The 14,232-nt window shown below is 39.9% G+C and overlaps 1 protein-coding gene across 22 annotated transcripts in view; it reads left to right on the top strand.

Annotated features, from left to right (window-relative positions):
- Positions 1-14,232, top strand: part of LOC141132494 (protocadherin gamma-C5-like) — a 751,191-nt gene that overhangs the window by 442,998 nt on the left and 293,961 nt on the right. For 2 of the 22 annotated variants that reach the window (XM_073620982.1, XM_073620990.1), the window contains exon 1: positions 5,475-8,103. The exons of the other annotated variants lie outside the window; for them this stretch is intronic. In XM_073620982.1, the coding sequence (XP_073477083.1) occupies positions 5,662-8,103 (2,442 nt within the window). In that variant the 5' untranslated portion in view covers positions 5,475-5,661. Of the gene's footprint in view, positions 1-5,474; positions 8,104-14,232 lie in introns of those variants that run through there. 22 annotated transcript variants of the gene reach the window in all.

Raw genomic sequence — 14,232 nt, forward strand, 5'->3', positions numbered from 1 at the left:
TTCTCATTCACTCTCATTTCTTGATTTCTTGGTGGGTTCAGTATGTACAACATAAATGTACTTCTGTCATATTGTACATATACATTTTACAATGCATACATTTTTGTTTTTGTTTTTTCTTGGCGAATGTCACCAATGCAGAAAAGCCATAATTTTAATTGTACGTGTCTCCACAAATGATTTAAGGCATGCTAACCTATCATGCCTGTTGTAGAAGGAACAGTCTGTTTTTTAAAAAGCCCTGCTTCAGCCAAAACTTGACTTTTGAGCTTTGGGCTGAGTAGGAAGAACTGTCAGGATTTTTAGCTATGTTTTTATCCCTGTGGACAAGGACAAGAAAGATGCTGTCACTGTTCCTTATTTGCCTGTCAACAAATAAGGGAATATCTCTTCATTGGTAAACAGATGGAAATACAAATCTGAAAGAGGTTCTATCACTTTATATTATATCCACAGCTAAAAGAAAAATGTCTAGGAATTGGGCCTTAAAGAAATTAATTTTTATAGATGCCCACAAGGGGGTGCCAACTAAATGTAGTATTAATAATAATGTTTAGGCTCCATTCACACCTGAGCGTAGCGTTTTTGCAGCTTTTTACAAGCATTGTTAAAGCATTTTATAAGTGTATTACAAGCGTTTTACAGCTTTAGGCGTTTTTATTTAGCCAATAGAAAGCACTAGGAGGAGGAGAGGGGGAGAAAATTAGGGGGAAAGAGCTATTATTTGAGCAGAAAATGCTGGTAAAACACTCAAGTCATGCATTTCTATTGAAGTCTATGGGGCCAAAAAACGCTTGTAATCTGCCGGAAAACAGCTCATGTATTTTTTTTGAGAGACAGGCATTTTTTGCTTCAGGCAGCAGAATGCTCAGTTGTGAACAGGCCCCATTGAAATGAATGGGATTTAGCTTGTTGAGCATTTTAGAGCTACAAGCTTCAAGTAGAAAATCGCTCAGGTGTGAACTGGGCTTTAATGCAGCAGCCAAATGTGAGTACACATAAATCCACAGAAAAGCACTTGCCGGTATAGTAATGGCTGTTACAGGGATCATTCACCCAAGAGAGACAGGTCAGCAGCAGCATTCAGTGTGGATGGAGAAGCCATGTAGCTGCTTGTTAGCTGAGGCAAAAAAGTAATCCGGAACCACCGTGGAGCGCGGAACTGGAAGTGCTGTTACTCTGGGAAATGTCCTGTAACCAGGGTAAAATGTTTTGGAGCCCCAATTGGCTCCTTTGTCAAACCAGATCTGATTCCCGAGGACTTCCTGCCTCGACTAACAAGCGGCTCTATGGCTTCTCCATTCATGCTAAATGCCACTGCTGACATGTCTGTCTTGGGTTAACATTCCCTGTAACAGCTATTACTATACTGAAAAGTACTTTCATGTGGATTTATGTGAGTTTACATGTGGCTGCTGCATTTAAAGTTATTATTAATACTGCACTTAGTTGGTGCCGTCTTGTGTACTTCTGTTGTATTCCAGAGATTGATTCCTGTCTTTTGGTGGAGCTGCCTACATGTGTGCCTTTTTTTGGCTCAACTTATGGACTTTTGTTCATTGTTATGGACTCACTGAAATGTAAAGTGGTACTAAAGGCAGAAGGCTTTTTACCTTAATGCATTATATGTGGTAAGGTAAAAAACCTTCTGGGTGCAGCTTCCCTCCCAGCCCCCACTTACCTGAGCCCGATCTCAATCCAGTGCTGTGCATGAGAACAGCAGCTCTCCCGGGTCTCTCTCTCCTCATTGGCTGACACAGCAGCGGGAATGAGGAGAAAGCCAATGAGGAGAGAGCGGCAGGGGACTCAAAAAGAAGAGGATTAAGGCTGCTCTGTGCAAAACAATTGCACAAAGCAGGTACGTATAACATATTTGTTATTTAAGAAAAAAAACTGCAAACCTTTAGAATCACTTTAAGCCTTATTATTGCATGGCTTAATTGGGGAGACTGTGTGTTTTTATAACCTACATTTGTGTTTTTTTACCTGTTAGGTCTGATTTTAAGTGCTTTTAAGTGCTTTTTGCATTTTGCAGATTTGCACTATAGTGCATTTAACATGGTTTCCTATGGACCACGTCCTGTAGTGCAAATCTGCAAATTGCAAAAAGCACAAAAAATGCATAGGTGTGAATAAGGCCTTAATGAGATAAGTAGGCAGCCAATTATGGTGTTTCCACAGTGCCAGATCATCCACAAGGTAACCTAGGCAGAAGCCTAAGGCCCAGTAAATTCCAAGCTGGCCAGATAATATCCTAATTCTCCAGCAATAAGAAAAAAAAAAAAAAGATGAAGGGATGGGGGCAACCTTGCATACAGTGGGGACGGAAAGTATTCAGACCCCCTTAAATTTTTCACTCTATGTTATAGTGCAGCCATTTGCTAAAATCATTTAAGTTAATTTTTTTTCCTCATTAATGTACACACAGCACCCCATACTGACAGAAAAACACAGAATTGTTGACATTTTTGCAGATTTATTAAAAAAGAAAACCTGAAATATCACATGGTCCTAAGTATTCAGACCCTTTGCTGTGACACTCATATATTTAACTCAGGTGCTGTCCATTTCTTCTGATCATCCTTGAGATGGTTCTACACCTTCGTTTGAGTCCAGCTGTGTTTGATTATACTGATTGGACTTGATTAGGAAAGCCATACACTTGTCTATATAAGACCTTACAGCTCACAGTGCATGTCAGAGCAAATGAGAATCATGAGGTCAAAGGAACTGCCTGAAGAGCTCAGAGACAGAATTGTTGCAAGGGACAGATCTGGCCAAGGTTACAAAAAATTCTGCCGCACTTAAGGTTCCTAAGAGCACAGTGGCCTCCACAATCCTTAAATGGAAGACGTTTGGGATGATCAGAACCCTTCCTAGAGCTGGCCGTTTGGCCAAACTGAGCTATCAGGGGAGAAGAGCCTTGGTGAGAGAGGTAAAGAAGAACCCAAAGATCACTGTGACTGAGCTCCAGAGATGCAGTCGGGAGATGGGAGAGAGTTGTAGAAAGTCAACAATCACAATGTGCAAGACACATTAAAGCCTGCATGGAGTTTGCTAAAAACACCTGAAGGACTCCAAGATGGTGAGAAATAAGATTCTCTGGTCTGATGAGACCAAGATAGAACTTTTTGGCCTTAATTCTAAGCAGTATGTGTGGAGAAAACCAGGCACTGCTCATCACCTGTCCAATACAGTCCCAACAGTGAAGCATGGTGGTGGCAGCATCATGCTGTGGGGGTGTTTTTCAGCTGCAGGGACAGGACGACTGGTTGCAATCGAGGGAAAGATGAATACGGCCAAGTACAGGGATATCCTGGACGAAAACCTTCTCCAGAGTGCTCAGGACCTCAGACTGGGCCAAAGGTTTACCTTCCAACAAGACAATGACCCTAAGCACACAGCTAAAAAAATGAAGGAGTGGCCTCACAACAACTCCGTGACTGTTCTTGAATAGCCCAGCCAGAGCCCTGACTTAAACCCAATTGAGCATCTCTGGAGAGACCTAAAAATGGCTGTCCACCAACGTTTACCATCAAACCTGACAGAACTGGAGAGGATCTGCAAGGAGGAATGGCAGAGGATCCCCAAATCCAGGTGTGAAAAACTTGTTGCATCTTTCCCAAAAAGACTCATGGCTGTATTAGATCAAAAGGGTGCTTTCTACTAAATACTGAGCAAAGGGTCTGAATACTTAGGACCATGTGATATTTCAGTTTTTCTTTTTTAATAAATCTGCAAAAATGTCAACAATTCTGTGTTTTTCTGTCAATATGAGGTGCTGTGTGTACATTAATGAGGGGAAAAAATGAACTTAAATGATTTTAGCAAATGGCTGCAATATAACAAAGAGTGAAAAATTTAAGGGGGTCTGAATACTTTCCGCCCCCACTGTAGGAGATCCATTCTCCTTCAATCCAACTCTGATTCTCTGTCCTTATGTATACAAATTTTTCATCCTTTTTAGTAGTGCTATATAGTTGTTATGGTTTCCTGGAATCCTGCCTGTTTACCTTGTTTGAAAACAGTAGCTCAATAATCAGTAATCTATGTATTTATCTCTTAATCCCAGCTGTTGTAGTATAAATAATGCAAATATGACAAAAATGTTGAAGATTACACAGTGCTATCTTTGTCCTTCCACTTTACACAAATCCCCCTAAAAGTGTACATCCACTCATAAATTATGCACTCACAGTACATAAAATAATAATATATGTAAAGTCCACCAAAAGCACAGTGCACATTCATCCTCTTATTTGTATATTCTTATATACCTTAGGTGAGGTAAAAGCTTCACGCATACTTGTTCCTGCAACAACTGTGTAGTAGCCCATTTCCCTCATTTTTGAGAGATTTTCTCAAACTTCCTGTTGTGAGGTATACTCTGGGATTCAAGCCCCTCAACAGAAATGATGAATATAAAAATAGCACTACTAATGCACTAGGTATAATGTCTATGCTCTTTTGTTCTGTCCATACCCATTTTCCTAAATCTTTTTTCTGTAATCAGTTAGATAGGGATTCAGATGGCCATCTCCTATTTGCCAACACACATCCCAATCGAGTATTGTCAACAACTTTTAAGAAAGTCACATTTTGGATGAAAAGCACAGTGCATTGAGAACTTATGCTGTATAGTATGCTCCTAGCAATGTAATTTTCTGTTTGTGTGATTGATTTACTGCTTTTCCCATATGATTGTATTAAGATGCAAGTCAAATTTTAGGTATCTTCGGAAAAAGGAGTTTCATTTTGGTGAAATTCTACCAAAGGCATGTAAAGCATGTAAACTCTCTTTTTTTTTTTTTTTAAAGAACATTGGAATTGCTCCAATGATTAAAAAAAAGGTAGACCCTCCTATTCAGAAACCAGTTAGGAAAAGGACATGGTGCAAAAAACACCAAAAAAGAGAAAAAAAAAAAAAAGAAGATGAATCTGCAACAAAGGTTGCTAAAATCCTTGCAATGTAATACATACAGTATACTCAACATAACTCTAGTTGTACTTAAAAAATGAAAACGATGTATATACTGTAGGTGTTCAATTCCTTTTTCCTTTTTCCTTTTTTTCCCATAGCCTTCACTATAAAAATAATATATTAATAATGATAGTTTTCAAATGTTCACTTTTATTATGACTAGTAGCCAGATATAATTTAAATAATAATAGCAATAATAATATTGCTAATTAATATTTTTATTATCATTATTAATGTATAGGATTTATATAAATGCATGCAACAATTCTGAAAAAATAAAAATATTTAGCTCCGATTTGAAAAGAAGGTAAGATTGCATTTTTTTTGTAGCCTTCTGGAAAACATCTCTACTTAAATCATTCTGGTAGGGAGGAAATTAGAAGCAATGACCAGAAGAGGGCAGGCTTAACATCCATATGTTAACAGCAGTTACAGCACAGAATCTTCCACATCTAGTGTTGAATCTCTCCTCCCCCTGGCTCAGTGATTCTCCCTCCCATCTTTTCCCTCAAACACAAAGAAGAGCTTCTGCTGCTGCTGTTCTCATAAGAGAATTGCATGGATGTTTTGTTCATGGATATATTATTATTTAGAACTGGAAATACAAATCTATAAACTAAAGGCATTTTGGATTAAATTGGATCCAGGATACTGCAAATATCAAGGATATATTTTAAGATATGGACATCAGAGACTGCTATCTGTTTTGGAAATGGCAAGTAGCTTTCTCCCTTCTCCTTTGTAGCTGGGGCTGGGTCTCTGGGCAGCTTCGTTATTCTATTGTGGAGGAGTCTGATCCAGGGACATGGGTAGGAAATGTAGCTCAGGATCTGGGCATAAAACGTGCAGAGATTGCTCAACGCAGATTACATTTATCATCTGAGAAGTACCAAAAATATTTTACTGTAAATAAGGAAAATGGAGGCTTGACTGTTAATGACAGGATTGATAGAGAAATCCTTTGTGGATCCAGTGTGAGCTGTGTGTTGCGTTTAGAGGTTGTTGCCGAAAATCCTTTAGAGCTCTTTAATCTAGACATAGAGCTTCAAGATATCAATGATAATTCACCTACATTTTTGATGAATGAACATATTATTGAAATTACAGAATTAGTAACAAGCCCTGGTGCTAGGTTTGCTTTGGAAATCGCAGAGGATTTAGATGTAGGTATCAATGGTGTAAGTCAGTATACCTTAAGTAAAAATCCATTTTTTTCATTATCTGTAAAGAATCATAAGGATGGCACTCTCATCCCTCAGCTGATATTAGAGAAGATGTTAGATAGGGAGGAAAAACAAAAACACAATCTTATTCTCACTGCTATAGATGGTGGAGAGCCAGCTAGATCAGGATCCTGTCATATAATAATAAAAGTATTAGATATTAATGATAATCCACCAGTTTTTGATCAATCAATATATAAAATCAGACTGAGGGAAAATCTGTCTATAAACACAGTAATACTAAGATTAAATGCAACAGATCTAGATGACGGTGCAAATGGAGAAATTGAATATTTCTTTGACAGTCACACATATAAATCTGCTAAAAAAATATTCGTTTTGAATGGTCTGAATGGAGAAATTTACATTAATGGGACAGTGGATTACGAAGACATTATTTTTCACGAATTATCTATAAAAGCAGTAGACAAAGGACTTCCTAAACTGGAAGGTGACTGTCTGGTTCAAATAGAAGTAGAAGATTTAAATGACAATTATCCTGAGATTTCTTTTACTTCTATAGCAAATGAGATACCTGAAAATGTACCCTTGGGAACTTCTGTGGGATTTATTAATGTGGGAGACAAGGATTCTGGGAAAAATGGAGAGATTCATTTAGAATTATCTCCCAATATTCCGTTTAAAATCAGAACTATTAAGAACCGTTACTCACTGGTCACTGATGGGATTTTGGATAGAGAAAAAATATCAGAATATACTATAGAGCTGATAGCTACTGATTTAGGGTCTCCAGCTCTGTCCAGTAAGGCAAATGTTATTCTCAGGGTTTCTGATGTGAATGATAATGCACCAATATTTTTACAGTCTGCTTATAATGCTTTTATAAAGGAAAACAGTGACCCAGGGACTCTTCTATGTACAGTGTCTGCCATAGATGTAGATGAGGGGGTTAACTCTGATCTGGTTTACTCCATAGTGGAGACCCAGATAGATGGATCCTCTGTATCCTCTTTTGTTTATATAAATTCTAAAAGTGGTGATTTATATGCTCAACGTTCCTTTGACTATGAGCACATTCAGACCCTACAAATCACCATAAAAGTAGATGATTCTGGATCTCCAAAGATATTTTCTACAGTTCCTGTCTTTATATTCATATTGGATGCAAATGACAACTCCCCCACTCTGGTTTATCCAGAACACTCTGAGGATCTCACTGTCCAAGAGAGGATCCCAAAATCTACAAGTGCTGGATATCTGGTGACAAAACTGACTGCAGTGGATCTGGACTCTGGTCACAATGCCTGGTTGGCCTTTAACCTAATAGACTCAGACAGTTCATCACTGTTCCAAGTTTCTAAACATACAGGAGAAGTCAGGACTGTGCAAGAATATCAGGAAATAGAAAACAGAGAGCAGCAAATTGTCATCTCTATAAATGATCATGGGGACCCTCCATTATCTACAACTGTCACAGTTCTTGTCAGTATAGCAGATAATGTTGTAATGGAAAGACCCAAATCTGGGGATTTTCTCACAAACACCAAACCACCATCAGATATGACTTTATATTTAATTGTTTCTCTTGTAGCTATCAGTTTAGTTTCCCTTGTCACATTCATTATATTGTTAGTGAAATGTTTAAGGAAGGAAGGTTATGGGTATAGCAGTAGCTGCTGTTATCTTAGTGGATCTGAAACCAAACCATACATGGATCAGTATCAGCCAGCTCTTTTCCTAAACACTGATGGAACCCTAAAATACATGGAGGTCAGGATGGTTCCTCCAGGGGGACAAGGACAATGTTACCAAACGAATGTGCCCCCAGCCCCACAACAGCGTGATTGCACTTTTTTTCAGGATTTTCCTCAGTTACGGGAACTAGTTAAAGACAATGATAGTACACCAGATAAAAGCTGTCTGAATGATCCAACCAAGGTGAGTTATAATTTAAATCTAAAACAATTTACCTGTCAATTATGTATGTGTAATATGGCAGAATTTATGTTTTTATAATTTAATTTTTTTCACGGGGGAATAAGAGGTGGATCTCTTTTAGTTAACTACTGCTTGAACATATGAAAGTTAAAATGCATCTTCAATATTTGTATATTGTATATTTCAATATATTTAAAGCAAACCTGTTGTAACTTACATCTTTAAAGAAGAAATGTAAAGAGGCTATGAGTAATGTTTTAAGTAAATACCATTTAAGACAAGCCATCATTGACCTGTGTAGCTGCAGCCCCTTTGGAGCAATTTATCCTCACATTTATCCTCAAAGGTTACAGCAGAAGCTTCTCAGCTTTCATTTCCCCTCTTTAGCTCAGTCTCCCTGATCCCCCTCCTAGCAGTGGTCTGTCAGCCCGCCAGCCTTTTCTAATTTCTATTCTAATTTCTATTGTAAACAAAGTGCATATGTCTTAGCCTTCTCTGTCAAATTACTCTCTGTGCTAGCCCAGCTCCTCCACCACTCACTTTCCTATAAAAAAAATATGTAGCTGCCAGGGAAGGAATGAGTGTATTGAGTGAGGTAAAGAGACATTCAAGAAGGTGATGTGCATTAGCAGTCTCAGGGCTTTCAGATTTCTATATAGGGAGACTTTTACAGGTAATTAACATACATAAAATACATTAAATGCATATATATATATTCTTATGGGAATATTTTTGATTAAATGAATGGCTACAAGGTCTCTTTAAGCTGAAGTTCAGAAAAAATTGTGATGTTAAGACATCATTCCTTGTGTTTCCTAGCTTAATCACCCGAACACCCTCTTGTTCGGTTCGCAGCAGAACATGCGAACAGGCAAAAAATTCAGCAGAACACACGAACACCGTTAAAGTCTATGGGAAACAAACACGAATAATCAAAAGTGCTCATTTTAAAGGCTTGTGTGCAAGTTATTGTCATAAAAAGTGTTTGGGGACCCGGGTCCTGACATGTATCAATGCAAAAAAAAAATTTTTAAATGGCCATTTTTTCGGGAGCAGTGATTTGCTTAAAGTGAAACAATAAAAATGAAATATTCCTTTAAATATCGTGCCTGGGGGTTGTCTATAGTATGCCTGTAAAGTGACGCATTTTTCCCGTGTTTAGAACAGTACCACACCAAAATGACATTTCTAAAGGAAAAATTTCACTCAAAACTGATTGCGGCTGTAATGAATTGTTGGGTCTTGGCAATATAGATAAAACTAATTGAAAAAAAGAGCATGGGATCCCCCCAGTCCATTACCAGGCCCTTTGGGTCTGGTATGAATATTAAGGGAAACCCCGAACCAAAATTGAAAAAAAAATTGCGTGGGGGTCACCCTAAAATCCATACCAGGCCCTTTGGGTCTGATATGGAAATTAAGGGGAACCCTGCGCCAAATTTTTTTTAAATGGCGTAGGGGTCCCCCCAAAATCCGTACCAGACCCTTCAGGTCTGGTATGTATTTTAAGGGGAAACCTGCGCCAAAATTTTAAAAAAATGGCGTAGTGGTCCCCTCAAAATCCATACCAGACGCTTATCCGAGCATGCAACCTGGCAGGCTGCAGGAACAGAGGGGGACGAGAGAGTGCCCTCCCTCCTGAACTGTACCAGGCCACATGCCCTCAACATGGTGAGGGTGCTTTGGGGTAGCCCCCCCAAAGCACCTTGTCCCCATGTTGATGGGGACAAGGGCCTCATCCCCACAACCCTTGGTCGGTGGTTGTGGAGGTCTGCATGTGGGGGGCTTATCGGAATTTAACAAGGGGACCCCCAGATCCTGGCCTCCCATCTGTGTGAAATGGTAATGGGGTACAAGTACCCCTACCATTTCACAAAAAAAGTGTCAAAATGTTAAAAACAACAAAACACAGCTTGGGACAAGTCTTTTATTAAAAAATAAAAAAATAAAAATGTCCCACGATGTCTATTCATCTTCTTCTATCACGCCGCCCAGACCGAAAAAGAAAAAAAATCCAGACCGATCTGCCTGCATGGGAGGCTCCCGCCGTCTGATGCGTCTTCGCTTGTGACAGCTCTTATATAACTGAGGGCGGGGTCACCCGGAGATGTAACCAGGTGACCCCACCCCCTCTGACACCACGGGGACCTCTTACACCATGGAGAAGCCATGGGGAAGTCCCCGTGGCGTCAGAGGGGGCGGGGTCACCCAGTTATGTCACCAGGTGGCCCCACCCTCAGTTATATAAGAGCTGTCACAAGCGAAGATGCGTCAGACGGTGGGAGCCTCCCATGGAGGCAGATCCGTGTGGATTTTTTTCTTTTTCGGTCCAGGCGGCGTGATAGAAGAAGATGAATGGACATCGTGGGACATTTTTATTTTTTTATTTTTTAACAAAGGACTTTGTTTTGTCATTTTTAACATTTTGACACTTTTTTTGTGAAATGGTAGGGGTACTTGTACTCCGTTATCATTTCGCACAGGGGGGAGTCCGGGATCTGGGGGTCCCCTCGTTAAAGGGGGCTTCCAGATTCCAATAAGCCCCCTGCCCGTAGACCCCCACAACCACAGGGCAAGGGTTGTGGGGATGAGGCCCTTGTCCCCATCAACATGGGGACAAGGTGCTTTGGGGGGGCTACCTCAAAGCACCCTCCCCATGTTGAGGGCATGTGGTCTGGTACGGTTCAGGAGGGGGGTGCTCTCTCATCCCCCATCCTTTCCTGTGGCCTGCCAGGTTGCGTGCTTGGATAAGGGTCTGGTATGGATTTTAGGGGGACCCCTACGCCATTTTTTTTTAAATTTTGGTTCGGGGTTCCCCTTAATATTCATACCAGACCCAAAGGGCCTGGTAATGGACTGGGGGGATCCCATGCTCTTTTTTTCAATGAGTTTTATCTATGTTGCCGACACCCAACAATTCATTACAGCCGCGATCAGTTTTAAATGACAGTTTTTCCTTTAGAAATGTCATTTTGCTGTGGTACTGTTCTAAACACATAAAAAATGCACCACTTTACAGGTACACTATAGACACCCCCCAGGCACAATATTTAAAGGAATATTTCATTTTTATTGTTTCACTTTAAGCATTAAAAAAATCACTGCTCCCGAAAAAATGTCCGTTTTTAACCCCTTGCCGCCGAACGTATGCAGATACGTGGTCTCGGCTTTAGGGGTTATATCGGGATGATGCCCACAGCTGCAGGCATCATCCCAGTACCATTTTTAGAGCGGGCGATCGGCTATCCAGGGCTAACAACCGATGTGGCTAAAAGCCACTCGGTTGTTATGCCAGGGGAGAGGGAGGGGACATCCCCCCTCCCACCGCCTTCCGCCGCTCTTAACGGGCCTCCCGTCCCACCAGTAGACCTGATGCTCGATCCCCCACTTCCGGCGGCTAGAGACAGACTGGCACGAAGCCGGAAACGGCTTTGTTCCAGTCTTCTCTCTGTAAACACGGAAGTGACATCACTTCCTGTTTACTTGGCTGCCAATGGCGCCGGTTTTTAAAAAATATACAGTATTCAGGATTTAGATTAGACCCCCGATCCCTCTATATAGAGTACCTGTCACCACCTATTACTGTCACAAGGAATGTTTACATTCCTTGTGACAGCAATAAAAGTGATCAATTTAGCAGATTTTAACTTGTAAACACCAAATGTCAGAAATAGGCTTAGTCATGAAAGGGTTAAAAAAAATGTTTGCATTGATACATGTCCCCTGGAGCAGGACCCAGGTCCCCAAACACTTTTTATGACAATAACTTGCATGTTAGCATGTTAGTGTCCCAAAGACATTAACAATGTTCTGGCGGCTTTCGAATTTGCCCCGAACACTGCATATTGTTCAGTGTTCGCAAAACATCCGAACAACCAAAGTTTGGCCCGAACTTATGCTCGGGCCGAACCGTTCGCCCATCCCTAGTCAGCAGTGAGCGCCATATGGTGCTGGAGCCTGGAGATGTCTGCAGCGAGCGCCTTGTGTCAGCGGTAGCTGAAGCCTCGAGGAGACTTGGGAAAATGCCTGCAGGGTCTCTCAGCGTGGAGGTGTTTCCAGGGCTGTCAAACCTTGATACTGCCTACCACTGTGTTTGGACAATCAGAACACATTTCGAAGGCAAGGCCACACCACCTGGTTGTCAAACGCTGACCTTGGGCTTATGTAGGGTATACAGTTACTCGACCTGTGGCGCAAGACCTAGACATGGCTTTAGGTGGATTAGCCCATGCTGTACGGATAGACCGTGAGATCAAAGCATAAAAAATTCAAACACAATCCTCCAGGTTATCATGGTACTATCCCATCAGATAGGTGATTATTGGAAAAAACAGCTGCTGTAGTACTACTTACTCACAAAGTAACAAAAACAAAACACCCAATTTTATTAGTTAATTTAAAACAATCCTTAAAGGATAAGTTCACCTTTTGTAACATGTTACATGTTACACCCATATTCAGGGAGTAATGTGTAACTTATTACAGATGCACCGGTCCCCACTCCCCCCGAACCCCTGGTCTGACGGCTAGCGGGGGATCTTCTCCCTCCTGCTAGCAGTCACAATCTGTAAAAAAAACCTGTGTTCTATGAATCAGAAAACGACAAGGTCTGTCGGTGATTCACATGTAAACTGGGTGCAGTGCAATTTCAGCCCATTCATTTGACTGCTCCAAAAGTAATGCATGCACTACTTTACAAAAGACATAGCATAATACTTCAGTACCAGGCGATCCAGTACGGGCAAGCGCACTGTGTTTGCGACCTGAGTTTGGAATGTCGTTAAGTTACCACAGATCACAAGTGTACATTTTGAAACGTGCACCAAACGCAGGTTTCCAAAATGTGTTCTGGTGCTAAATGTATCTTTACATGAAACTATAGTATATACTTTACTCTATCTTGCTTTCAGTCTCTTATAATCTATAGTCTATTAGTCCACTATAGTCCACTGATTGGACAAAGAAACAGCAGAAGAACAGTGATGAGCTCATTACTGTGCTCTTCCTTTCTGTAGGCATGTTCAGTTTCAGGCTGATAAAGCTGTGTAAATGTTGCCCATATGAATAATAAAGTTCATAGCACAATAAGGGTGGGAGAAATGAAAAAAACATGAGGATAAGCAATCTGCAATAAAATTGAGGACAGTGATCCCTCTAAATGAAATTAGTGTAACTAACCAAAAACAAATGTAAAGTATGCAAGCATGGGTACAAATTGTGCAAGTATAATAAGTATATTAAGCAGGATATCCTGGAACTACACTGCTCTTTCTTGTCATAGGAACATGCATTAGATCAGTGTAAACTATCTCAACCCAAGTAATGGCTTAATTTCTCTGATCTACAAAAAAAGGACAGTGATCACACTGAGAGGAATCTGTAAAACCTGCAGAGAATTCACACCAGTGAATATTTCCAATTGCAATGAAAACATTTATCTGGGGCAATGGGTTCTCTGTGGTGGCAGAATGTTATTACCAGTGTTATTACTAGGAACATTTTAGGATTTTATTTTGGGATCGGGGTATCCAATTTCCAAATATTTTATAAATGTATATACATTTTATTTATTATACATATGTATTTTAAGAAATAATAGAGCTGTGATTTTTTGAAAGTGCTGTCTTCTTTCTTACAATAGTAGATTATAAGAGACTCATAGAAAGATAATGTATATATTATAGTTTCATGTACAGGTAGGTATATTCAAATTTTTTTTAAATTAGTACACAACATGGCAAAATTGTGTGTTTAATATTTTTGTGAGTTCATTTCTTTCTTCAAACTTCAGTATCAAGAAAACATTTATCAATTCCAGCATCACCTGTCAGGAGTCAGAGTCACTTGTCAGGCATGAAGTTACTTGTTAGGCATCATTGTCACTGATCAGTGTCATTGCTTTATATTTACATATCATATTAGATAAATATTTGTGCACTATTAATGATTATTGCACCAATAACATACAGGGAAAATGCAATATTTGATTAAACACCCAAAGAATAAAAAACATATTACTAAGCTTATAATTTCCACATTAAAAAACTGTATAGCAATATATTATGGGCTTACTTGATGTTTTTAATGCACAGTGCATCCTCTTCAAAACATTATATTATAGTTGAAAAT

Source organism: Aquarana catesbeiana, linkage group LG03, assembly GCF_042186555.1.
Source record: "Aquarana catesbeiana isolate 2022-GZ linkage group LG03, ASM4218655v1, whole genome shotgun sequence".
Lineage (NCBI taxonomy): Eukaryota > Metazoa > Chordata > Amphibia > Anura > Ranidae > Aquarana > Aquarana catesbeiana.